The 27,410-nt window shown below is 41.3% G+C and overlaps 1 protein-coding gene across 2 annotated transcripts in view; it reads left to right on the top strand.

The window, feature by feature from the left end:
- The first annotated feature begins 4,660 nt into the window (after positions 1-4,660).
- The window catches only part of TXLNB (taxilin beta), a 36,018-nt gene continuing 13,268 nt past the window's right edge, over positions 4,661-27,410 (top strand). Inside the window, exons 1-6 of one of the 2 annotated variants that reach the window (XM_035320109.1) lie at positions 4,661-4,839; positions 10,202-10,633; positions 12,346-12,437; positions 17,473-17,643; positions 24,153-24,347; positions 25,867-25,986. In XM_035320109.1, the coding sequence (XP_035176000.1) occupies positions 10,216-10,633; positions 12,346-12,437; positions 17,473-17,643; positions 24,153-24,347; positions 25,867-25,986 (996 nt within the window). In that variant the 5' untranslated portion in view covers positions 4,661-4,839; positions 10,202-10,215. Of the gene's footprint in view, positions 4,840-10,201; positions 10,634-12,345; positions 12,438-17,472; positions 17,644-24,152; positions 24,348-25,866; positions 25,987-27,410 lie in introns of those variants that run through there. The other variant, XM_035320110.1, reaches the window with a different exon arrangement.

Below are 27,410 nucleotides of genomic sequence, written 5' to 3' on the forward strand. Positions count from 1 at the left end.
TGTCTATTGCCTATTGGGATCTTCTGTGTCAGCTAATTTGCCTGTGTTATTAACTGCAATTTGTGGCCAGGATCTTTGAGGTGTAAAGAGAAAACCTGGCAAACCTTAGGTATATGACAAACCCTTCAGGACATAAAATCTTATTAGAAGGCAAATCATAACCTCTCAACCCTTTAGAGATTGATTTGGAGCTAGGAAATCTGTAGGAAATGGATGCAGTATGGAATACCTACTTTGTGTATGCAAATAAAGAGAAATGGTGTTTTTTTCGTTGTTGTTGTTTGTTTGTTTGTTTGTTTTAGGTTGGTTGGTTGGTTAGTTCTGGTGTCTTTATTTATTTATTTATTTATTTATTTATTTATTTTTTCACAGGACTAATCAGGAGATAAATGATTTTCAAGAGGTCACTATGCAAAATGTCTGTTTAGTCCAGATGTTTACAACATTTCTATAGAAATAAATTAAACCCAGTGGAGATCAGTCTTGACAGACTTGGCACTGGGACCTCGTAGGTCTCTTCTCTCAACACTCCCTTCCTACGGCAGGGGAACACTGCCAGATTCAGCAAGCTTCTGATTTTTAGACCACTGTGTACATATCACTATGCTTTTTGTACATATGACTATGCTCTCTCGAGGCCTTTATGAGAGATATTTCCAAACTACTTTAAGTTATACTTCCATTATATATGCTTACATACATGCTTGTTACTATATATTATGGTTTATTATTCTGGTATAAGTGTATTATGACAGTATATAATAGTGCAAGTATATTATAGTACATGTTTAAACAGAATGGATCAATTTTATTTCCGATATAATTAGGTGAAGTGGTAGTGTTACAGGGAATGACTCTGCCCAGGCACAATACGATTCGAAAGACTTGCATCTTCCTAAAGATAAATAAAAAATTGTTCAGCAGGAAAGCAGTGAAGAACTCCTCCACATTGTTAGCAGGGTTTCCTTGCCAAAATCCAGAAATGATACTCTCCCTGATACAGATTTGGCACTGAAGTGCCAGGCCATGGCAGTCCTCTGCAGTCTGCGTCCCCCCATATGACTTGATAAGGAACAGTTGTCTCCAGATTTTCCTGTGCTGCTAGCAAGCAGCTATAATTTGCAAATGGGTGCAAATGCTCTCTTCTGGACAGTGCAGAAGGCAGGAGACCCTATCCAGCCTCTTCACCTTCTATAAAGAGACAGGCCTGCAGGCCACATCAGTCCATATGGCTTCTAGGGGATATTAGGGCTTAAGTGGTAGATAAACTTTCATTTAGGAGGAAAAAGAAAAACCCTCAAAGGTTTTTAAGTGACTATAACTAACACAGTATTGCTTGCAGACAGAGTCTGAATTTTTATAAAGCCCTTGAACATTTGAGAGGGAGACTCTAAATTTGAACTTAGGTATTGAACCTGAAGCTTCCCATGGCACACCCCCTCCCCCCCAAGTAGGGATACCCCCTCCCCCCCAAGTAGGCATTTCAGTGCCGATGTATTTAGCATTGGTGGGATTGGGGAGCAGCAGCAGGTGAGAGCTGAATGTTGCAGGTGAGGAAAACAGCCTGTGGAAAGAAAGGAAAAAAGTATATATGCACACATACATATATGTATATACATATTTATGTATATATATATATGGAAAGAAAATCAAAAATCTTCAACAGCAGTGACTTAATGGTGAACTTTCTAAGGCCGAATTCACTGAATGTCATATCAAGCAAATGAGAAGTGTAGGTAAAAATTACTTATTAGATTTTTTTCCCCGTGGGAAGCCTGTTTCTTCAGTAGCTTTATGCTGATGATGATTAAGTTTAATCCAGACACAGGCTACAAGGCGAGCAGTTTCTATGTAACATTACCAATGACATCAGTAAAAATGCCACAGTGCTGGTTATGGATGTGTAATCCGTCTCGCAGAACACAATTGAAGAAAAAATTCAACCTCACTACAGGAAATTATCAAGAAATAGTCTATCTTTAAAATGAGGAAGGTACATTTTTCTTCTTTCACATGGATTAGAGGAAGCTTTTATCTCTCTTACACTATACAGGGACATGAAAAGCCCTAGGCATTCCAAAAGCAGAAACCTCAAAAGCAGTGCAGGTTTTACAGAGAGTATTTGCAGCATGCTCTCTCCTCAGGTTTAGTCTCAGCTCATCAGATGTAACCATCCCAGCATGCACATTCAGGATGCCTTCATTCTCAGCATGTACATTGACTGTGTGACAGTTTCAACACGCTCTCTAAATTTCTCAGTGCCTGAGTTCCCCTTTTCATTCTTAAGGTGGTTGTTTCAATTCACAGGCCAGAATCCAGCAGATCCCTTATAATCTTCGGGACCTGCACATACATGCTACCCACGTACTCAGGAACAAGGATTTTGTTTGCCCTGTTCCATTTCCTGACTACCAGAAGCTGTTTTCCTTATTGGATAATTAGAAACAATTCAGAACACACAGCTTTGGTTTTCTTGTGGCTAATTTTTATAATTATGGTCTCAACTAATTTCCTATTATCAGTACTTTCTAATGGCTCAGATACATGATGAAGTTACCACTGCATACTGAATACTTGCATGTCATCTGAGCTGTGAAAACAGTCCGTGTGCATGCTGTTAGTCTGTTGCAAGCACGAGCTAACACATAATAGCCTTAACCACAGTGAAAGAGGGTGAAGCTGAACATGTCTTGCCTTATGTTTGCCAAGGAGCAAGAATATGCTTGAGTGACTTTCTGCAGCTCGGCTGTTGCTTAGCTCCTTGGTAGATCAGTTGCGCATTTTGATCCCAGAAACCCTGGAGCTGATTTTATTTCAAAAGAAAAAATGAACAAGGGCCTGAAACAGGAGAATTCTCCAGTCAAGACAGAAGCAAAACAAGGAGCCTGTACACTCTTATCTTCACTTGTATTCTGTTCACTCACTGCCGTATCACAAACCACAGAGTTTTATCTTCTCTCAGAACATGTCCAGCCAGTTTCCAAACTCCTCCAAAAGATTTCCAGCAGAAGTCCCTGACCTTGCAAGCTCCTTTTGATTGTCCTTAAATCTGTGACTTCTTTAAGAGCACTACTGAGTCACCTCTAGTGTCTGAAGAAGGTTTGAAGAACTGCTTTTTCACTAAGCCACAATACCCACACATCCACAGATCATATGAGCTGCCTTTTCCAAGCAGATAACTATTTCCACAAATACAACCACACCTTTAGTCCTCAGCAGTGAAAGACTGGGATGCTCCTAATGTACTGAACATTTCTGAGGCAGTACTTCTTGATACTGAGCTGCCCAGTGCAGTTTTCTCTTATATCCCTTATAAATTAGATATGGTTATGGAACATTTCTGGATCCTCTAGTGCCAAACAATGGGTCAGTTTAAGGAATTACTCCAAATTATTGTATTATACACATATTTTTACTTCTATTGTTGTTCTGAGCTTTATTATCTTCCACCAGAACCAAAGTCACATTTCTCTTAAGCACTGCTTGCCACTTCCAGCACCAGCCTATCACTTCCCAGTTGTTTGCATTTTTGTGCATTAAACTGACCTACATCTCTCCCTGGGGAGTGTGCAGCAGATGGTCCTTTGGCCATCTGGCATCTCAAGATGCTGCCTGAGCATCTCGTGGGTCACAGAACTGGGAGATGCTGCTCACTGGACAAAGAGCATGCAGCTGAACTCCCTGGGGAGTGCTCTGCTGTTTATACAAACAACTTCAGACCAATGTGAGCTGGCACGGTAACATGCACAAAGTAGGCCAGACAGGTTACCTTGGCAGCAATGAAAACATTTATTTGAGAACTGCTGGATTCAGAGGGGTGACTACACCAGCCATCTCCACCAGTGTTGCTGCCCCAGTGGCAGAAATGGGTACATTTATTGGAGGGAAACTGTGGTGGCCAGGGTTGGGTTACTTGCCCATGAGGCTGGGGAAGGTGGGATGTTCAGCCTGGAAAAGAGAGCTCTGGGGAATCCTAACCACAGCCCTACAGTTCCTATCAGGAGATTTTCAAGATGACAGAAATGGACTCATAAGGGTGTAAAGTAGGAAAACTAGAAGCTGAGACATGGGAAGTTCAGACTAGATATAAGGAGAAACTTTTTCACCATGACAGTCAAGCAGGAGAACAGGTTGCCCAGAGAGCTCATGCAGTCTCCATCCTTGGAGATTTTAAAGACTGATATAAGGCCCTGAGAGACCTGGTCTGAACTCACAGCTAAGCTTGCTTTGAGCAAGAGGTTGGATGAGAGACCTCCAGTGGTCCCTTCCAGCTTGTGAGTCTATGATTAAGAATCATTCAGATTTATAATAAATCCAGTCCAAAACCCAGGTTGCAAAGAGCAGTCGCAGGTGTGAGCTCACATAGCGGAAAGACAGCCCTGTCTTTTTGGTGCAGATAGAAGAATTAAACAGAGTTTCACCAGTCCACAGCCAATATGGACAAATTTCGCAGGCACAACACATCAAATCTTTGAAGGACTGAGACTTAGCTTTCAAGGACAGCAGCTGTATTTGAATCTTTCCTGCATTATCTCTTTCTAAGGGCTTGAGTCTCTCATGCTATCTCTGTCAGAGAAGGGAATAGCCAACATAGCTGGGTTACGCTGCCAACAAGCAGGCAGCCTCCCTGCTCGCCTATCAGAGCCAGTCCCCTGCAGAGCGTGCATTCAGTCTCTGCAGCGGTTGCTCCTGCTGTGTCATTCTGTCCTTCCCTCCTTGGTCTTCCTGTCCCTCTTCTCTTGGTGGTAGGATTATAGGACCAGTGTCCTGTTGCTGTCGTGCCCTTGTCTGAGCTTTCTGCCTGACTTTTTTCTCCGTTCGGCTCTTCTCTTTGCTCTGGTAAGTCTGACAAACAGCTTCCTTGTTGTCACTGCTTGGTGGCATGACGCAAGGTACTTTAAGTACTTCCCTTCGAGACAGTCAGCCCACATTTTCTTGGAATAGCTTTAAAAACCTGGGCACTGTGTGGCATGTGAGGAAAATAGGCAAGTGTGTGAGGATGTTTGTGAAATGTTTCTCTAATGAGGGATCAAAAAAAAAAAAAAAAGGAAAAGAAAGAAAGAAAAAAAAAAAAAAGTAAGTAAGTCAACTTTGGTAGAGCTTGCTTTTGAGTGAGAATAAGGGCTGGTCTGATATAACGCTAAGTGATCAAGACTCAGTTGCCACATGAGATGTGAGACAGGTGGCATCAGAAAGTCTCCGGATCTGGGCTCTTTCCATGCCTGTAAGAAAATGTGCCACCAAGCTGCCAAAGTTTTGTGTGGTTTTGTACTAGAAAACTGTACATAAATCATAAAGATATCCAAGTGTAGCATGTAGCTGATAAAGCTGATTTTGTCACAGCTTTCAGAAGTAATATATATGACAGCGTCTAGGTTATAACAAGGCACTTCTGTATTTCTGGAGGGTAATTGGAGCTACACCAGTGAAGGCCATACCAGGGTTTAATACTTGTTGTTTTGAGATGTTACTGTAGCTCAGCCTAGTGTTATACCGAGGTAAAGCTTTAGGCTTTATCAGCATATGCTGTCTGGTGTAATTATATGGAACACTTTGTTTTAGGGAATTTATGTGTGAGAGTATGTGAATTTTGAGCATAAAGTGCTAAATACCATTGCCCATTTTAGAAGTGCTTAAAATAACTTCTGGCTGCAGAGCAGGTGCCATGTGTCTTTCTGCTGGATACATGGGGAGGCAAGAGCTAAATATAGGCAATATAGTAAACCCTCTAGAAGTTAGGGCTGCAAGAAGGGAAGGATAAAAAATTCCCAAGAGAAGGAAAGAGAAACACTCTGTTTAAAAGCAATAAACAAACCTTTGCAACAGCATACAAGCCCAAGCTCAGGACGTGTATTTTGTGCTCTGTTTGTGCTGGGGCAGTGCCTCCCATCACGGTGGCAGAACCCACCCCAGCAGTGCAAGGTGGGCTGGCGTGGAGGGCTGCCTGGGAGCTGTTAGTCCAGCAGCAGGGGTTGTTTGTCCAGCAGCAGCAGCTGCATGGCTACTGTGTCTCTGCTAAGTCATGCGTGGGCTCTTGCTGACTGGCCTTTTGCCTTGGAAGCATGGACTGATGTTGAAGCACAGACTGATATCAAAGCATGGTGAACACAAACTGTGCTATAAATGTAAAATGTTAATGGATATGGTCAGATGCAAGGAACCTCAACATGATACCGGGCTGAATATGCACACTTTTTTTCTGTTGCTTCTGGCTATGTTGCATGCTTACCCTGTTTGTGTGTCTTCGTGGCCAACCTGCTGACTGCTGCTGCACTGGGCACCAGTCTCAGTGCAGGCCAGGAGTGCTCCTACAGAAAGGCATTGGCCTTGGGATTGGCATCTCTCACCTCCCACTCAAGACAGAAGCAGCGTCCTGAGGAGGTCTGGGCTTGAAATTCATTACGGCTATCTCAGGCTAAAAACTCCAAGGCTGATGTAGGGAAAACATATTGTATGGTTGTATTAACTGTACTTTCCCATTAAAATAAGTATCTGTAGGTAGAAACTACAGGTTACTGGTATCAAAATCATGGCTTAGAAAGATATGGATCTCAGGGTCATGGAATGGATCCAGGATTTGGGAACACAGGAGAAAAAGAGTAAACAAGACCCAGTACTCAGACTCAGTCAAATGACTGGTCAGTCCTCCCCCGCACCATAAAATAGCTTAAGGCCCAGTCAGAAATTAAGGTTTGTAGAGACAACAGTGATGGTGGTAGGAGTCACAAAAGTCAAGAAGAGGGTAGTTTAAATTGGGCTGTGTTTCCCTTCCGTCAGTCTGTTTGAAGCCAAGGAGCCAAGGAATTTCTCTGCTGGCTCAGTCACCTAATTTTTAGGCATTACTGTGTCTGAGACAGCATTTAATGTAAGCACTTGTGAGAATGACACCGTAATTTTTCAATGGTCTGATAAGAAAGTATTCCTGATGTATATCAAGGTTAAGCAGGCTGGAACAAGAGGAGGACTGGGGCCAACTGCAGTAAAGTTTCCCCGCACCAAAGGCTGTTCTCAGCAGATGAAAGCTGCCCTGTCTTCCTAAATATAAACTCTGACACTATGGAAGCCATTACACAAAACAAGGTGCAGAAGTCTTAACAGACATTGTCTCTGTGCTGAAAGTAGTTATCAGATCTCTGATCTACCCGAAAGGAGAATGGACAAAAACATTAAAATATTTACTTCTTTGTGTAAACATGATCTCCAGTATGATCCAGCAGGTGGGAACTGTTGAATTAAAGGTTCGTCATTGTGGTTCGTCATATTTCTGTGGTTTCTGGCTGCTTAAAATTCCAAGCTGGTGGCCTAAACCTCAGCAATTGTAAATTGCCTTGGCTTCAAAGACAGATTATAATGAATCCCCTTCTAGTCAGGAATGATATAGATTATATTAGGAAAGATTTCCTGTGAGGCCAACCTTTAAATAACTTGTGTCCTTGGTTCTAAACATCCAGCTTCTCTTCAACTCACCCACGTTTCATTTATTACTGAGAAACACCGTTTATAACTTGATCTCTGTTGTTGATTTAGAGCCTACTGTGTTTGTAGGCAGACTTAGTAGTTCTCTTAGGAGGAAAACTTAAGCCAGACTGCACTGCTTCATGAGTTAGGACTTGGAGGGGCTTGGAGCCAGCACGATGACGTGGTTGATGGGAGCTGAGACTTCACCTGCAAGGAGCCAGGATGTGGGGTGGCAGGTCAGGGTCAGGATTGGTTTTCTGGGGTGGTCTGGGGCAGACACAGCCTGCAAATCCACCAGCACATCCACAGTGACAAGGCATGTCCATGGGCCAGCTGGGAAGCCCTGGTCCTGGGTCCAGGTCAGGGCTGGAGCCAGTGGAGGTTCAAAATGGGCATGGATGTCACTGGGACCTGACTGCAATGTAGGGGGCCAGTGGTATGGCCACAGCTGAAAAGCAGCTCCCAAGGGAAAGTAGGGGCAGGTCCTGTCTTCTGTCTTTCTTTGAAAGATCTCCTAGTGAAGAAGAGCTGACCTGGGACAAAGCCAACCTCCTTCACTTCACCAAGAAGACCCCAGGGATGCACAGGGCCCTGACCATGGCAACATCGACCTGTGCCTTCTTACAAAGAGAGGGAGATAGGAATAAGAGAAATTCATATCTGGAAATGAATCCTTTAGTGGTCCAATTCTCCTTCCATGATGAACGTGTTACAAAACTACTTAGTTTAAATTGGGAATATATTTCATGAAACTTTTTTCTGTCTAATAAAGAGCTGATGATCCTAGTTTTTCTAGCTGCTTGATTGCCAATTGCCAATTAGCTCAAATTAATGAAAACAGATTGTAAATGTTAGTGTAAACATGTCAGAAACAAACACATATTTTGTGGAACTTCTAGCTTAGCATTTACAATAATGTTACTGAACTGGAATTAATTGACAGTCAATTAACTCCAGTAAAAACAAGATCACAAACTAGTCTAACATTCTTGCTAACTGGAATTACTTACCTAAATTGCACATGTGGGGTCTAATCTTTCAGTGTAAATTAAAGTCAATAGGATATCAAATCAGACTGATACGATTTTACAATCACTCTGTGGTAGTACAACGACCATGGCAGAAGTAGGAAGGAAGGTATCAGATGTGTCTGCCTGACAGGATCCATGAGATAAGGGCTATCTGCCTTCCCAAGCCATTGCTGCTGGTGTGTTTTACCTGTGTCAGGTCATGCTTCTTTATATACTGGCTTCCAGGCACATCCAGAGCCCCCCACAAAGCTTCAAATATACACACATCAAAGCTTTCAAATATAGTCCCACAATTAGTTGCTTTAGAGATGATGAAACATAATATTTGGATATCACATCCATTATCCTGATCAAGTAGCTCACCAACTGAATCTTGAAAAATATTGCCTTAGTAACAGTCATCACTGCAGTACCAAGCATCACTTTGACTGGGGAGAGTTTAATAACAAATGCCATGTCATATATTACAATAAATTACAACTCTCTCATGATATACTGCCTTTGGCCAAATTTGTTTATCATTCTGAAAGCTGCAGAAATTCAGACACCATAGAAAATACACGTTACAGCCAACTGTAGAGGGAACAAAATGCTTCTCAGTCAGTTCCATGTTTTCTAAACAACTTATATTTTCAAAAACAAGAAAGTGAGCACCCTAGACACTGCAACAGAATAATCAAAGCAATGTTCCTCTCCTTAGTCCCTACCAGGGACTGACACTACCTGACTCCTACTACCCACTGGACTGACACTACTGTGTATCATATCATTACAAGGAGGAAAAAAATCAGGCTGAAAAAGAAAGAGGAAAGGGCTCATGGCAGTAAGTAGCCCAGTCTTTAGTTGAGCAGAAGTGAGGACTAGTTGCAGCGTTCAAAGGGATGGGAAAATATAAAGTTCCCATTGCAAATTTGGAGGTAATTAGGTGAAATTCACACCAGAAACCACTGTAGATTATCAACCCATGTTACACCTGGTTGTTTTTACAGTCCTGTTATATAGTTCATATTTTGTACCTTATCAAACAAGCTGTCAGCAGCACACCACAAGTACAAAAGAAAGGTGGTTTATAGTTGTTTATCTTATTATGAACTGTTCATTGCTGTTACTTTGGCAGTGCTAGGCCAGGCCACTCAGATCAAGCACCATGCTGGGCCCTCCAAGAGTACAGCACAATTTTCAGTTCTCTAGTTTCATTTAAACTCTTCCTTTTTTCCTGATCATTGTCTTAAGATGTGCTGATGGGTGAGAAACAGGAAATGAAACTGATGCAAATATGAAGTGAAGCTGTCTATGTGGGTAGGCAGCCAGCCTAGCAGGTAAAAAAAAATAAAATAAAAAATAAAAATCTAAAAAAAAAAAAAAAAAAAAAAAGAAGTGGCAAACAGTATGTTCAGGGAGGGAAGTAGTATGAATGGCTCTGGTGCCATTTTGTGCTTTATCACTGGCAACAAGAACAAGAGGTTTTGATTTTTCAGTATTAGTTTTGGGTGGGCTTCTGTTCTTGGCAGGTGTAAAATTTGCTTTTCTCCCTGTAGGTAAATCACCTTGATGGTTCATTTCAGTGTGATGTATTCTTCGAGCCAGAGCCAGAGGATGATCTGCCTCCCCAAATTCCACACCAAATCACTCATGTCCTGGCTGAGCTTTGTGATCAGCAAGAAGACTAATTCCTCTGCTTTTAAATTAACTCTGTGTTTGCTTTTCGTTAGGTATTGCACCAAGCATGGAGAATGATCAGTCCCCCGAGCAGCAGCCACAGGCTCCCACCTCATCCAGACTGGATGTCCAAGGGCAAAGCAAGGAGAAACCTGTCCCCAGCTCACAGCCCCAGGCCCCCACGGACCAGCCAAGCACCTGTCCCGAGGTGGCCATGTGTGATATCTCAGAGGAGTTGAGCCGGCAGCTGGAGGACATCATTAATACCTATGGATCTGCAGCAAGTCTGATGGAGAAGGAAAGCACTACGACAGGAACTGACAAGCCTGAGAAGGGAGAACCAGGCAGCCTGGAGGATGCAGAGTATGAGGATGCAAATGAGGAAAGTGAGAAAGAAAAGCCAGCTCCTGGAGATGCTTCAAGAGCAAAGGAGCCCAGTACCATCAAGGAGCAAAAACTGGAGAAGAAAATCCTGAAAGGTCTAGGCAAGTGCTTATATACTTACATAGCCCTTCTGCAAACAGAAATGAAACCACCCTGGTGCTTCTTAAAGAAAGATAAATCTGATCTCTTGTTTATGCCCTTGTGTATTTATTTCTTCCCCTGCTTCCTCAGATATGACTTCTCACTGCTCATATCTCTGCTAATAGTGCTACCACAAGGGTGGTCAAGAGGGAATCTGCAGAACAAATTCACTTTCACACTCAGGTTATTTTATTCCATCAGACTTCTCACAGATTGATATTGGCATTAAGCCAACGTGCTTGTTCTCCCTAAGCACAGTCACTGAGCCCCTTTGCCACTGCAGGATCCTCTTAGCTGACCTAGAAGGAAGTCTCGTGAAGTGTTTGTAAAATCTGTCCTTTCTGCTGGACAGCCACTAGAGAGCAATGTAGCTACATCCCAATCTGGCAAATGTGTAACTTATTTACCTTCCTACACTTAACTTCTGCCAATCTTCATACTTCTCTTATGCTTGAAAACTCAAACCCCAAAGTAGACTAATCCTACAGAAAATCCACTCCAGGAAGTGCTTACGGAAAAGGGACTAAACACGGGACAGGAGTTTATTATTATTATTATTATTATTATATTTTCCAAGTTCCTTGAATGTCCAGGTGAAATAAAGTTCCTGTTTCTATGACCTTGGCTTTGGTGCAGTTTGTGGTACCACTCCAAGATGAGTGGAAACACTATCAAAGCACAGTTCTCCAGCTCCACTTGCAACAGTTTTCACTCCAGGATTGTTTTTAGCTTACATGAATATTTATACCAGAGCTGTAGAGAGAACTTAGTCTGAAATTGTGGATTTTCTCCACAGGCAGTACCTCTGGACTGCACTAGACTTGAAGTAGAACATGTCCAGCCTAAGACAGAAAGTTATTTTTCCTCACACCTTTTCAGGAGAGAGGTGCCTTTGGAAAAGCATGGGCAAGCCCTTTGCACCACAGCCATCCTCATCTCCAAGGGATGCCAGGGACATTTTGTATTCTAAGATCAAGTGGTGTTCAAACTCCAGCTCACACTCAGGGCTGAAATGAATACCAATGGTATCAACACAGAAACAATACCTAAGTGGCTACACGGTGATTTAGCTATGTATGCCAATGTTATTAGACTGTGAATGCATTGTCTCTGGTATCCATATTCTCTACACCAAGTGAGGGAACTAATTTACACCACACTCATATAGCCCAGACCTGGTTAGCAATACCCACTGCTATCTGTTTTTTTTTCCATGTGCACCATAGTCTCTGTACCTAACTTAATCTTTCTTGTATCTTCCATGGGTTGAGCAGCACAGGAGTACACCAGCTTTTATCTGTTTGTTCCGGCAAACAGATCTTCTTTGGGGCCAGGCCCTTTGCATCCTATTCCAGTCAAGTGTACCGTATACGTGATCCAGTCATGTTACTAAAATATGAAATGAGAAACAGATTACACAGGAAAAAGTCATTTTACTTGCCAATGATTTTGCTAGAAGACAGCACATTATTGAGGTCTGAAATGGAAGAAAATTCCAGCATGCTTTTTTGTACAGGGGAACAAACAAACAAAATTCACAGCAAAAACAGTTCATTTCCTTCCAAAACACCCTGAGTTTTTACAGATTCATGTATTAAAAAAATAATAAAAAATCATGTGAGCACATCAGGTACAAACCACATCTACCATCAAATATCTTCTTCTTTTTAAGGGAAGGAAGCTACCCTGCTGATGCAAAGCTTGAATAAGCTGAGTACCCCAGAGGAGAAGCTGGACCTGTTATTTAAGAAGTATGCTGAGCTGGTTAGTACAGCACTGGTTTTCTCATAACTGTCTGTACAGGAAAGTATAAACACACATGCCATATAGCATGCTCAACGTTGTAGTAGCATCTTTCCTGTTAATTTTATCCAGAAATAATTGTCATGGTTAAATAATCAATTGTGAGTGAGGAGAAAAAAAAAAAAAAAAGTAAGGAAAACAAGCTGGACTTTGGGTTAAGTTTGGAAGGGAATAAAAAGTTGATGAGACAGAATATTTGTACTTAAAGGGAAAATTGTGTAAACAGTTCTGGTAGAATGAAGCTTAACTGAAGGCATAGGTTCATCACTCAAATGAGAGATTATAGCCATAACAAAAACAAAAACAGACAAACAAAAAAACTCTTTCTTAAATCTGTTCATTCACCATTATTCTTAATATAGTTTTCATAAGTTGATATATATATTTTAATACTGTAAGTATAATTCAGTTTTTCAGGGAGAAGATGTTTTGATTCTAATCCTCTACACATCTCTCCCTTCTTCAAGGCCTGTATGGTTCTGCTGTTGTAGAAACTGTTTTTGTTAAGAGATTATCCATGATTATTTTAGACTAAATATTCATTTTATGCATCCCTAGAGTATTCACTGGAATTCATATAATACCAGATCTTTATGTAACAGGTATTGGAATAGGCCAATGAATTCTGAAACCCTAGATATTTTAACACAGGAAAGAAAAAAAAAAAAAAAAAAAAAAAAAAAAGGCGTCCTTTCTCTATTGCCATCTTTAGAAAAGAATACAATCCTCCTTTTCCTTGTACATACATCATACTTCACAGCAAAACTGCTTTTCTTCAGCAGGCAGTAGGGATGCAGTAGTCTTACAGCACAGCTTTCAAGCTGGCACTCACACACTGCTAACATGTCCAGATAGCTAAAAAAAAAACAGGGTAGGTTCATTTGCAAGGTTAAGAAAGAGATATGAAGCTGTTTCACAGTACCAAACCAACCCACATGCTGCAGATGAGCACAAGCCCTGCTTTCAGACTCTGGTTTGCCAGCCCGCAGCAGCTCAGAGTGGCTGGTGCTCCCACCTTCCCCTTCTACAAGGAGCCTTGCATACTTCTGCATGCAGGTGTTGCTTTACAATACGTATCAGTGATTTGATCAACAAAAAAAAAACAAACAGCATGAGGCTTAGTATAAAATGTTAGAGAATAGAAAATAGAGAACTGAAGTTAATCATCAGAGAAACCAAAAAAGTGAAATGAACAGTCAAATTCTCTGCCACCGTAATATTACAGGGGGCAATGATGCCAGCTACTTGACTCCCCTTCTCTGTTTCTTTTCCACGCTGGAGATGGGTTATTTTCAGATGAAGGATTTTCTTCTCATTAGTTAAAGGGCTCTATGATCATAAGCAGTGGAAATCTTACAAATGAAATGGCTGCAGCATTTTACAGTTTGTTGAGCACTGAAAAATGTGCCAAGCAGGCCATTGACTTTGTAATCAGTTTTATGCATGGATGTGTTCAAGTCTTATCATAACATAAAGTTCAGCTTTCCTTATTTTTTGTTTTCATCTAAAATTCTCTGACTTCATAAATTGGGCTCTGGCAGTTCATAGTTTAGCCCTTGCCTAAAGGGACTTCATGCTAACAGGTTAACTGAAATAGGACTTTCTCTACGATGTACTCTCCACTGCATTCAAAGATTACTGGAACACTTTATAAAAGAGGACCCATATTGCCAATAATCCATGCAGAAGGAAAGTGCTAAAACAAAAATACTATGTATTCAGTTTTAACATTCTATGCAATATCACTAAAATGATTTGTTTAATTTATATAATTAAAAGCTTGTCAAAAAAAAAAAAAAGGAAAAAATAAGAAAAACACTGTTTACACAGCATAGCTGAGAACCTGTAGTGTGGTTAACAGGTTGTTAGCAGTCAGCTCTAGTAGCTGCCACTCTGTCCTCTCTCTCTTCCCCATTCCCATCACACACTGAAGGTCACTCTTTGCTTTTGCTGAGTTCTTTTCCAGATGGATCATCTCCGTGGTCCAGTGAACCATGTGGTGACAGAAGCACTTGCTGCAGCACAGCTCCAGGGATGGTGCAGTGCTATGCCAGGATGAATTGGGTCTTGGCAATGGCTTCAGCTGCATTAGGTGGTGCTGCTGGTAGCTCTGGCTGAAGATGCTGCTCGTACATGGGGACCCAATGTAGTAGCAGCATGTCCCCACAGTCACCCAGCTGTATGCTATTTAACTGTTAGGACATGCCCTGGCAAAGTGTATAGCAATGAGTACAAGAGAAAATGGCTAGCGTCAGAGAATAGCTTGGGTGCTTGTGTGAATAAAGCCATGCCCACAGGGACAGGGAGGAAGGCAGTTTAGTCACCAGGGCACAAGCTGAACCAGAGAATGTTTTATCTACTGATACTGATGTAGTCAGAATGGTTTGGGTTGGTAGAGCAGACTGTGCTTTATTTTAGCTTTTGCCTACAAACAGTTGTTACAGAATTCATAGAATCATTGAATGGCTTGGGTTGGAAGGGACCTTAAAGATTATCCAATTCCCACCCACCTGCCATGGGCAGGGACACCACCCACCAGACCAGGTTGCCCAAAGCCCCATCCAGCCTGGCCTTGAACACCTTCAGGGATGGGGCATCCACAGCTTCTCTGGGCAACCTGTGCCTGTGTCTAAAGAACCAATGCTCGAGCCACCACCACCACCGCTGCAGCACACCCCCTTCTCATGCACTGGCACCACACACTGCAGGCGCCCACTCAGCACCATCTCTGGAGCAGAGTCCTCACTCTCTCCTATTTTCAGAAGCCCTGAGTGTCTCTCAAGTTCTGTATGCAGCAACTATATACTAATACATAGACATAAGTATTGTCAGTCTGCAGCAGAATCAAGACAAAACTTTTTTCCCCTAAATTGAGAGTTTATCTAACTATGTCAGCCTTCAGAAATCAGAATTCCCTCTATCTGAAGTTAATTTTAGCTAATATTTCATCATATATATTTTTTTTTATCATCCCTGGTGCTCTTGTGTCACTCCTATTTACTAGTGAGTATCCTTCAGTGCAAAAGTAATGTCATATCCTAGATATTTCTGAGAACTTTCAAACATAATTTTCTACAGCAAGTTATTTTTATGGGAAAAAAAAAAAAAAAGGCAAAAAATGCTAGGAAGACTTTTCTTATCATGATTAAGATCAGTTTCATTCTAAGCCCCTTACTTCAAGCACAGCTTGAGTGAATCATCTAGAATTTGGACAAAGCATTAACTGCTAAGCACAGACTGCACATGCAGAATGTGAAACAAAAAGAACATTTTGTGTGTGTTTTTAAAACGAAAGGGGAAGGGGCCAAAATCAAGCTTATAAAAGAAAACAAATCTCAGCCTTAATTACAGAGAGATTTTATTATTTTTTTTTCCCTACAATACCAAAAAAATTACTTCAACTAGTGCAGCTTGATTAGATGTAGAGGCCCCTATTCTAATCTTCTGGGGTAAAAATACACAAAACACATGCTGAAAGTTGAGCGTAAACTGTAAATATACTGCAAGCTGGTGATTGCATTGGTTTGTGGTATGACTCGCTGTGATTTGATTGATAATACACAGAGCTCTGTACTGTAAGCATAAATTACAGAACATCTGCAGAGAACAGATCTTTGGGCAGAGAAAGTGCAACATATTATTTCTGTCATCTGCCTTGTTTGAGCTTCACATTGCTCCTCTGCACTCACAAACTTTCCCAGTCATACTGGGGTTAATAATTAATACCATTGATACCATATTATTACATAATATATCCTAATAACAACCATCATTATTAAAGTTTGCATATTGCAGCTCGTGAATAACTGGAAAACATCTGGACTTTAGAAATGTCTCACAATGCCTTCATGCCTGTAATACAGTGAGGAGGGCTGCTGTGGGTTGGAATGGAAAAAGAAATCTTTAGAAGCTTCAGAAGTGAAACGGTTCTTTGACATTTCTGTTACGGTGTTAATTTGTAGTGCAGCAAATTTATCCAAATAATAGACATTATGTCCAATAATCTCCAAAAATCTCCAATAATAGGCATGTGTCAGAAGAAATGACCAGTCCATTAGCAAGGCCGTTGCTCCCTCTCATCCCACCTCCAGTGTCACTCTCCCCACCAGCCCTTTGGGGAACGCAGGAGTTATGCATCCACAGAAACAGTTCCTAAGTGAACTTCATGGCCTGTCCATAATTTCCTCAGCAATTACATGGAGCCAAAGAGCTGGAAGGAGGCTTGATTCACTGTAACCCACCCCTATGAGGTGGGGGTTAAATGGGAAATGCTCCCATGTGTCTGCGAGTGAGAAAAACCTGGCAAAGAGGAAGTGTCCACAGGTTGTTCTGGAAAGCTCTTCCCTGAAGAGCCTTGTCCTGGTTTCAGCTGGGATAGAGTTAAATTTCTTCCTAGTAGCTGGTACGGTGCCATGTTTTGGATTTGGGATGAGAATAATGCTGATAACACAACGATGTTTTTAGTTGTTGCTGAGCAGTACTTACAAGTCAAGGACTTTTCAGCTTCTCATGCTGTTCTGCCAGATAGGAGGCTGGGGTTCACAAGAAATTTTTCCTATCTCAACCCACAAGTTTGTGCACTTTTCAATTTTCTCCCCTATCCCACTGTGGGGAATGTGAGTGAACAGCTGTGTTGTGTTTAGCTGCCTGACAAATTAAACCACAAAAAGCCTTCTGCATCCAACAGCAGCAAAGCCCTCACAAAGACTCTATCTTTGGTGTCCAGCACCTTTTCTGCTCTTTTGTTGTTGCTTTGTTTTGTGTTGAACAGCTTTCTGGGTATCTAGGAAATCTGGGGACTTCTCTTTCATGAAGCTGCAAAACAGAACGAGCTCCTATTGAGTTATCTTGATGATTTGGAGAAATCTCATTGCATTAAGAGTTACAAACTGCTCTTGTTCTTAACACTAAAACGGAATTAAAATCTCACAGCTGCCCTTCATATAAATTAATTTTCTTTCCTCTTCCTCTGTTTTAACCCCCATTCGCTGCCCAGCTTGAAGAACATCGTGCTGAGCAGAAGCAGCTCAAGTACCTGCAGAAGAGGCAGGCTCAGATCACCAAGGAGAAGGACCAGCTGCAGAGTGAGCACAGCCGAGCCATCCTTGCCCGCAGCAAACTTGAGAGCCTGTGCCGGGAGCTCCAGAGGCACAACAAAAACCTCAAGGTGAGTGCTGGCCTTATCAAGGTGCCCAGCAGAGAGAGGGAAGATGCCCAGGACATGGTCCTGGGCAGCTGTCTCCAGGTGGTCCTGCTTCAGCAGGGGGATGTGACCAGGTAACCTCCACAGGTCCCTTCCAAACCTCAACCAGTCTGATTTTGTGATTCTGAGTTCACCTACATTAGCTGTAAGCCATTCTTATGTTACCAGGCAGTTCAAGTTCATCGCAGGAAAAAAACATAGTGCCAACAGATCAATTATGCCAAATTTGCTGTGGAATGTCATCCTCTCCTTCCCAACAGGGTCAGTCACCCAGCACCAGGCCTAGCTGCAAGAAGTGTCCGTGTTGCCCCAGCTCAGCTCAGCTTCAACCTGCTGGCATGGAGGGGCCAAGTGTGGAGCAGGCAACTGGGGAAGGGTTTTTTTTAAGCTGTAGCAGCTGGGTCTCCCAGAATGTACCTTCTCAGATCTCTGAGTCTGCAAATGTGAATACAGGTGTGTGGCCAGAATTATACAACACCAGATTTGCTGTTACAGGACTCACAGAAGGCCAGCAGCTGTTTTTGTATTATGTGAGAACCTGGGCATTTTCAAGTGATCTGTGATGTCTGTCAGTCAGAACATTTTCCTCAAGACATCAGGCTTCAAAACAGCAAGGATTCTGACACTGTTTGTGGAAGTTGTCTGGATTACAAACACCAGTTTGAAAAGGAAATTCTCAGGAGTGTCAAGAGGCTAAGACCCACATACCACATCTGCCTATTCCTTGCTGCACCATGCCATTTAAATGTGAAATTTATAATCTGATTATGGTTCTTGAAAAACACTAGGTTCAAGATATATATTTCTGTTGTGATCTTTCTTTTTATTTTTGAAAATATGTTAGTGACAGTAGTGTTATACAAAAAGCCTCTGCTTGCTCTATTCAAAACCCTTTATGGAGGTATAGTTAAATGTAGAACAACACACATGAATTCTTAGCAGCAAGAACCTCACCTGATATAACCTCTATTTACTGTAATAGTTTTTCATTTATTTCCACCAGCTCAGGAGTAGGCATTCAGGGGCTAGCCTTAACTTTTACTGTGTGTCGATAAGAATATATCTGTGAGAGGAAAGAGCCTTGTCTAAACACAAACTATGCATGAGTAGGTGTAAAGTATTTTAACAGACAGGAAGCATATCTCTGTGTGCTCAGTTACAGTATCTCAAAACTGTCAGTGTCAGATAAATTCTTGCCTATCACTTGTACCAAACCTGGTGTATATTAAGCTATGTCTCAGTATCAATCCACACTGATCTACCAGAGCATCTTTGGCAAAATCTCTCAGCAGAAATACAAACCAATTTTAAAGTGATTTAAGAGTACAGTGCTTTGTATAGACTTAACTGAGATTTCTAAAACAATCAAATCATATGCCCAAGTCAGTGGAAAAAGGTATAGAGAAAAATTAATTATATTCAGAAAGCGTATCAGAAGTGGGTTTTGTTGAATGACTTGCACTATCTCCCAGCTATCATATGCTTATTAATCCCGCTAGCAGAAAAAAAATTTCCTTTCTCTTTGGATATAAATAGTTCATCACTCATTTCATCTTTACATTTTGGAAAGTCTCTTTCCAACATCTTCCCACTTGTTGGTTTGTTTTACTTTGTGACTAGGTCCCCTAAATAAAATAATCAATTTCTCATTCAGTTCTGATTTTTTCCCTTGTACCTATGCCAGTGGAGCCAGGAAAGGTACCTAAGCTGATTTTTCAGCTTAGGAAGAAGTGTTCAAATTTTGAGCGCTTCTTTCTAAGAAGCTAGAGAACTTTTAAGAAACACTGAATTCTGGCTTTCCTCTGTTTCCTGTGTCTTTGGCATTAAAAACAAAAAAACAAAAAACAAAAACAAAAACAAAAACAAAACAAAACAAAAACAAACAAAGAAACAAACAAACAAAAAAACAGTAAAAACAGTATAACAAATACATTTGCAGAAAGGATTAAGAATAAATTGATAAACAAAGAAATTCAATATATTTATCTGTTTTTGTCTCTCTAACAATTTTACCACAATTCTTGGAATATTTGCCTTTAAGCCTTAGCTTCTGGAGATCTGTGAATATCCAAAATCTCATCTTCTATTTAAATGAGTGTAATTTTCTTTTGCTTATGACTGTATTGAGAGGGCTCAAAACAGAGCTATTGTGTGTTATTTTTAAAGCCCCGTGCTTAAGTAATTTCTATTTTGGCTTTAGCAGGACAGAGAAACTGATTCATAATTTTTTTAACATTTGGGATTAGCTTTTCTGATTATGTTCCAAAGGCTGGAAAATAAAAATTGTTGGAGATTGTGTCATTTTAAGAGCAAAGGAGAAGCCTGGCCTATCCAGATCGCGAATATCCTCTGACTTGCCATGTGGTACATTATATGCACATCATGTCATGTAAATGTCATCTTCACTCATCTGGTGTGTGGAATTCCCATTAATTGGAGATTGGTGCAGCCAAGTGGTGATGAATATGCAATGCGGAGCTGCGCTGAAAATCCACAGTGCAGATCAGAGAATTTCTGGTTAGTATTAGATACTGGCCTCAAAATTTCACTTACTTACAGTCCAGCTATTCAGATTATTTCCTCGCAGTTACAGCTCACAGCAGAAAACAGATGTTTAATTCTCCCTCCAAGAAAAGCAAAATAAATGTTCATGAAGTAACAACATATTCCCACTGCAATGGAGAATAGCTCTGCTAAGAGCAGTAGAACCTCATTTCTCTGCTTTGTGTTAGTGTTCTGCCAACTAGCTGACAGTCTGGTGGCTACTTAGTGTCTTGTAGTCCCATATCTCAGGTCCCTTGTCCTTCCTGCTACTGGCATTAAGCAGTGACTTTCATACAAATGTCACAACAGTCAACAGTTTTGAATATGGGCTCGGCTCCAAACTCCAGACCTAAGGCTCAGACCAAGCTGCCTGGGAGTGGGAAGAGCAGTTCACTGAAAATGAGGAGTCTGCACTCACATTATCTCTGCTGATATGGCTTCAGCAGACTAACAGTTGTCCTGATTTGCCCTAGAGAGAGATGAGGACCAGAGATAACATCACCCTTTTATTTGTAAATTATTTCACGTTCCAGTGCTAAATCCCAAAGTGCAAAATACCCTTGTCTTAATTTTACAAGGTTCTGTTCAATGCATTTTTACTTTGCTAGCAGTAAAACACACAAGAGTGATAGCACTGCTGCAGCAGGGTAGATACAGAGCACAAAGATTAAGAAAGGGCAGAGGGAAAGAAATAACAGTTAGTGGCTGGATTTTAGTCTTCTACAACCAGAAATCTAAGAAGAATGTACAATGCTTTTTTTTTTTTTTTTTCCCCCTCACTAAAACTGAATGCTTAATTTAAAACTGTTAAAAGAAATAAAACAGAGAGTTCAGGAGTGTGGTTCACACATTATGAATTCACTGTGGTGATGCTGAGAAGTCACCACCCCATACGCTCTCAGCTCTGCTCCCTACAGCCAGGCAGAGCAGGAGTTCTGGACTCTGTGCAGCTAATGCAGCTGTAGCAGCAATAACACAGGATGAAGGGCAGGAACCAACACTCTTCCAGTCAGGGGGCAACCTTACTTTTACAAGGATTTTAATTTGCACTGTGGTGTCTTGAAATGGGAAGAACTAAGGAACCTACTGGGAAAAACTAAAAACCAAAAAAAGTATTTTCTCACATTATGGGGCCAGGTCTAAAGAAACATCTGTGGCCTTGTGATAATAAAATCTGTGTGATGCTGATGACTTGGGGTCTGTCAGACTGTGAGGTGGGTGAAGAGGAGCTGGGAGGAGAGCAGGGCTCCATGGGCATCCAGACCCTTCCCTGGCTCCAGTGCAACCTCAGCCATCAGCTTTCACAGCTAGTAAAGGCTTCCCATGGTATTATCAGTACTGCTGACAAACTCCTAAGGCCGAACCCATATTACCTTAGGGCCCAGGCAACAGTCTAGCATCAGATGGGAGTAGCAGCATCGCCGGCAGCTCCGTGGTATGGCACAGCATCAGGTACAGAGGGCTTTTGTTCCTTGACACAGGGACTCTGAGTAGCTCCCGGGGCACACCCCAACCCCCATAGGCTTGTTCTCCAAAGGAGAAGAGGTCAAGAGAAATTTGCTGCCCTGCAACAAATCCACCTTCGTTCTCAGCATTTATAACCATGAAACTTTGTATTCTCTCTGTCCTCTGTATAATTATTCTACTCAGAAAAAAAGATGAGCAGAAAATAAGATCCTCTGCATAACACATACACTTTTCTTTTTTAAAATATTTGCATGATTGCTACTCTCAGGATGTCTCATTTCACCTTGTAACAGCCATTCAGTGTGACTTATGTGCAAGACACCATTTTTTTTTTATTTTATATTCAGATGGATTTATTACTCCAGTGAGCTTTAAATCACAGCAGTGACATTGTGTTATAACACTGTTTGGTCCACTGAAACAATAAAGTATTTCAGAGGAAGGGAGTTTTAAAACCATAGGAATAGGACTCCAAACATGTTCATTTTTTCTCTCTTGTATTTGACTACTTGAAGTGGAGGTACCTGGTCAATCTTCTCCCTGCTCAGAGCTGCACCTATGCAATGGAGAAGAAAGAACCATGAGCAGTTTTTTTAAACAGTATATTAAGGGTAAAATGGAGTTCTGACTTGACTAAACCCATCAAGGAATTCAAGTTAAATTTGGCAAAGTTCCAAACAAGAATAAGAAGGACTACTTTCTTTTTTTAAAAAACATCCCCTTTCAAAAGAAAATTAAATGTTTCATTTTGGGAATGCTAAAACTGTTTTTTTTTTTAATACTTTCCAAGTAGCATTTTAAACTCCCTATTTTGGAACAGCATTTTTGTTCTAAAATCATCCTTGAAAGAGTTAAATGAAAAGAAACTACAAACAGAACACAACTCAAATTCTCATCAAGCAAAATATTTCAGGATAACTCAAAATCATTCTTACCAATTTAAAATAAAATAAAATAAAATAAAAAATAGAGAATTTCTCTTTCATCCTGCTCCTTATTTTTTGTGTGTCCAATCTCCACCCCAGGTATTGAACCAGGAACCTCCCCCAGCCATTTACCTGATTCCCTTTGTCATTCTTTCCTCCCTTTAAGAGTTCTGGGCTCACACTTCATTTTACACTGTTAGTGAACACACACGCATGTTCTTTTGTAAAATTCAGAGCACAACAGGGTTTTATAGTGATTTCTGTCCAATGCTGTAATATTATTACACATAGCTCCAACAGCTTTCCTCCTGTCATCCAAAGCATTGTCATCTTTATTGCTTCCTGGCAGCAAAAGGACAAACGTCCTCTACCTTGAACAGGAGTTTTTCAAGATCAGTCCTGTGATTTGCATGTTAAGTAGAAATAGGGTCACTTGGTATTCAACTTACTTTAAGAGTAGGACCTGAACCAACACGCTTTATCTCACATTTATGATATAAATTATACTTCATTAGAGTCAGTGAAGGCTTTATTCAGATCTATTTACAGAAAATATTCATATGCAGCGTTATCAGAGATTTTTATGTAAATGACTACACTAGTTGAAACCTTATTAGAGTATGCCATTTGCATGCTGTGGAGAGGTTTCTTAAAATGGTTCTGGCATGATTCCTAACGACAGTAGATATTGTACTTGCCACTGCATATGAGGATTACATTCCCCAGAAGGGCAGACTGCCCTGGAAGCAAACGGGTAAAAGGAAATAAAACCTGTCCACAGTTCTTCATTGAAAGCAAAGAATCTAGATTCATTCCAGATTCTCTTTTATATATAAAAAGAAATTCAAAACAGAATTTCAACAGTTGGTTAAAACATAATCCATCAATCTTTCTCTGAGACAAATTCTGATTCTCTGCTTTGAGTCTCTAAGAACCAGCCCACAAGCTTTCCTTGATTCCACCACCTATTAAGTTCATCCCAATATTAGTGACAGTTAGAAAGCAAGGGTAGGAAATGTGAGGAATGGGGAGGGATTCTACAGAAAATGAGGAATTCCTCTTAATAAATGGAAATCCCAAATTCCATAAATTCGATGTGAGGGTTTCTAGTTAAATGGTGGCATTTTAAAGGGTGAATTCATAATTCAATCAAAAAGCATTTTGATAAAAGAGCTTTTGACTACTTCCACAAAATCTCTTCCAAAGCAAAAGCTGTGCTACAGTATCATGAATTAAGGCATACATGCACGTCCCCCTTGTCCAGGATCACTTTGATCTGAAGCTCTGTTCTACATCCATCTTTATAAATGCAAATTCTTAATTCTGTAATTTTTTCAAGACCACTGTATAATTTGCTCTGTAAATTTAGAATCATGCCTAATGCTGAAGCACATGAAAGCAAGAAAATCTCCAAAGAGGAATGCAAAGATGTATAAACCCTTCAAAGAACAGCTTTATGCTACTCTGAAACAGTATCTTTTTGGAACTGCTTATTATGCATCTTACATTACTGCCTTCTCTCCCATTTAACAACAGGAGGAAACGATTCAGCGGGCACGGGAGGAAGATGAGAAGAGGAAAGAAATTACTAATCATTTCCAGGGCACACTGAGTGAAATCCAGGCTCAGATCGAGCAGCAAAGCGAGAGGAACATGAAGCTCTGCCAGGAGAACACAGAGCTGGCAGAGAAGCTGAAAAGCATCATTGACCAGTATGAGCTGCGGGAAGAGGTGAGCGCAACACCCACAGAGACAGGCAGCAAACCCAGCTTCCCAGGGGAAAGCAGAACGCTTTCAGCAGAACACCAGACCGGCATCCTGCCTGCAGCACCCACGGCATCTTTGCCTATGATGGGTGGGGAGAGGGATCAAGATGCCCGGCAGCAGGGTACTTGCTAAGCTGAACCCCAGTCCACTCAACCCCAAAGCCCCCACTGAACACCATCTTTTTGCACAGTCTTGTCCACTGGTGATGCCAGATGCACTTCTGATCCCCCAGGACACAGGTTGCTGAGAAGAGTCCTGGGGTGAATGCTTCCACTCTTCCCAGAAGCAGAAAAATAATAGCAAAAGAGAGAGAGGGGTCCTTTGCTTTGGAATATGTTCTTCTTTGCAGAAACAACATTTACCATAAAAACTAGCAGATAACACATGGATGGAAAATTGCATTAAATGTAAATATTAGAGTAGGTCACATAATTTTGACACACACACAAAAAAAAAAACTCTGGAAAAGTCCCAAGCTACTATTTTTGTTTTGATTTTATGAAAATGCCAACAAATATCACAGCGGGTCTTTTTATTGTTTCTAAATGTGTTGATTGTGAGTCTCAGTGCAACCAGACAACATTATCATGCTGAATAAAACATAAGTAACCTGTCCTTACAATCTGGAATGCCCGATACAATACACTCATTTCTAAATCTGCTGCATCTTGTATGAAGCCTTATGTTGATCGAAGGGAATGTACACTCCTGTCCTGTGGTTTCTATAAAAGGAAAATGTAAAGCAGAGGGATGTGCTCAGAATATTTAGTCTTATTTAAATGCAGCACAAGTTAGGAGGGCTATCAGCAACGCTTACCTCCTGAAGGTCACCATGGAGCCAGCAGTTTTACAGGCCACGGGAGACCAACAATTCATCTGGTCTGATCTCCTCCACATCCCCACTCATGTACTTTTACCCAAGCCCTCCGAGCCCACATTATGCATGTGAGGACAGAGCAAATGGGATGTACTGGGCACCTGTTTACAGAGAGGGCAGTAGGAGATGTGCTTATGCTCCCAACTACTGCAGGTGCAACATGTCCTTACATATTTATCTACACAGTGACTTAGATCGAGTGGCCACTTAGCAGCTCCAAAAAAGTCAATTCCTTGCATGTTTGTTATTGATGGCCAATTATTTGATCTTTAATCATATTGGAATATACTGATGACTTTATATTTACTTTATATTTAGATCATAGAACTGGCAAAGATGCTGAGGCTTTTCTTTCTCTCTCTCTTTTTTTTTTTTGTTACAAATCAAAATAGATCATGTAAACACATTTCCCTTCCTATGCAAATTCTGGCACAGTTTTTTCTTATCAGCACTACAGTTTTTTTGTAACTGTAGTGGGCTGGGAGTCTTCCTGTTTTGCACTATTTTTGTCTTGTCTTGTTCCGGTAGATAGCTGTACATGCATGAGCATGAAGGTCTGTGTACATAACTAAACCCGCACATTCAGCAGAATTTATTTTCTTACAGCACCTTGATAAAATATTCAAGCACAGGGAACTTCAACAGAAATTGGTGGATGCCAAGTTGGAGCAGTCTCAGGAAATGATGAAGGAAGCAGAGGAGCGACACCAGAAAGAAAAGGAATATGTAACTATCTCACTAACCTGTCTTTTATCTAGCTTCAGGCCAAAATGAGCCCTGCATGATATTTTACTAATGTATTGGTTCTTCAGGTCAGAGCTGCGACACAGTAGTAGAGAAACACAAGAGAAGTTTTTAATGCTATTGTTAGTGCTTGATGTAAAAGAACAGCCTCTGAAAGACTGCTTTCAGCAGTGTTTACAGCCTTTGAAACAAACTGTGAGCAGTAGGTTAGAGCACAGTCTGCTCCAGCTAACTCACCGCTACTGCACAGTTGATTCATCATGATGTTGTGTCAGATGATGCCATTAGTTTCCAAACGGCTCGGATATTGGATGCTCCATCTCCTCACATGGTAAATGAGCACATTTAAACAAGAACAAGAACATGTGATTAAATCAGCTGAAGGCTGGTACCCACCCCAGACTCAGCCTCCCCAGATGTCCTCCCGTGGGTCTGGTTTTGCCAATGGAGGAGACCATGGGAGCATCAAGGCCCTCTTCTCTTTTGCAGAGGCTCCCTCCCCACATTGGTCTGCCAGTGCCTCTTTCAGGCAGGAAGAGCCCAGGTTGCTTTCACAGCCTCATTTGCTGCTCCTCCCTGCCTGCCTCTGGTAGGGGGACAGCAAAGAGCAGCTCCAGGCAGGATGTCCCCACAGGCACAGCTGGAACAGGGGGAGGACACCCCTCCCTGGCCTCACGTCTTGAGACTCAGGCAGACCAAAACTCACTTCCTCAGGCTGCCTGGTATTTTCACAGTAATTCTACCAGCATTCACCACTGGCACCTAGACCCTTTTCTCAGTGGTGGCAGCAGCCGAGGCTACATACAGGGGAGCATCGGGCTCTCAACAGCTGGAGGAAACCTTTAATCTTTACCAGTCCTGTAGCTAGCTCAGTAGCTGCATTAGAGAGCTCTGAAGGGATATTTTTTTTTTTTTTTTTTTTTTTTTTTTGTCTGAAAAGAGATACGTTAGTACAAGCATAGCCAAAATGCTGTAAAATGTGGATGAAACTGTGGGGCTCTAACACTATGGACAGAGCACAAGGGAAACACAGCAAACACCTCTCACCAAAAGTTGTTCATAAGAGCATTTATCCTCTTCCTCTGCACTGATCTTGTGGCTGGGACACCCACTCCTGCTCAAGCTTTACTGCCAGCTGAAAAACTGCAGGGGAAGAGGAGCTGAGACTTCTCCAGGTGCCCGTCCACATGCCTTTGCATGACAGCGTGTGGTCCAGCTGAGTCTGCCCTTTCACTGTGGGGTCTTTTTAAAGCCAAAGTCCAAAATTTCATTCATGGCAGTTCATCTTTAGCAGGTTCAAACCCCAGGGAACATTTCCAAGAAATTCCTTACAATGACAATGCAAATTTGGGTTTACTTTACTACTGCCACTGTGAGTTTTGCTACTGACTCCCAGGTTTCAGATA

Source organism: Oxyura jamaicensis, chromosome 3 (assembly GCF_011077185.1).
Source record: "Oxyura jamaicensis isolate SHBP4307 breed ruddy duck chromosome 3, BPBGC_Ojam_1.0, whole genome shotgun sequence".
NCBI classification, from domain to species: domain Eukaryota; kingdom Metazoa; phylum Chordata; class Aves; order Anseriformes; family Anatidae; genus Oxyura; species Oxyura jamaicensis.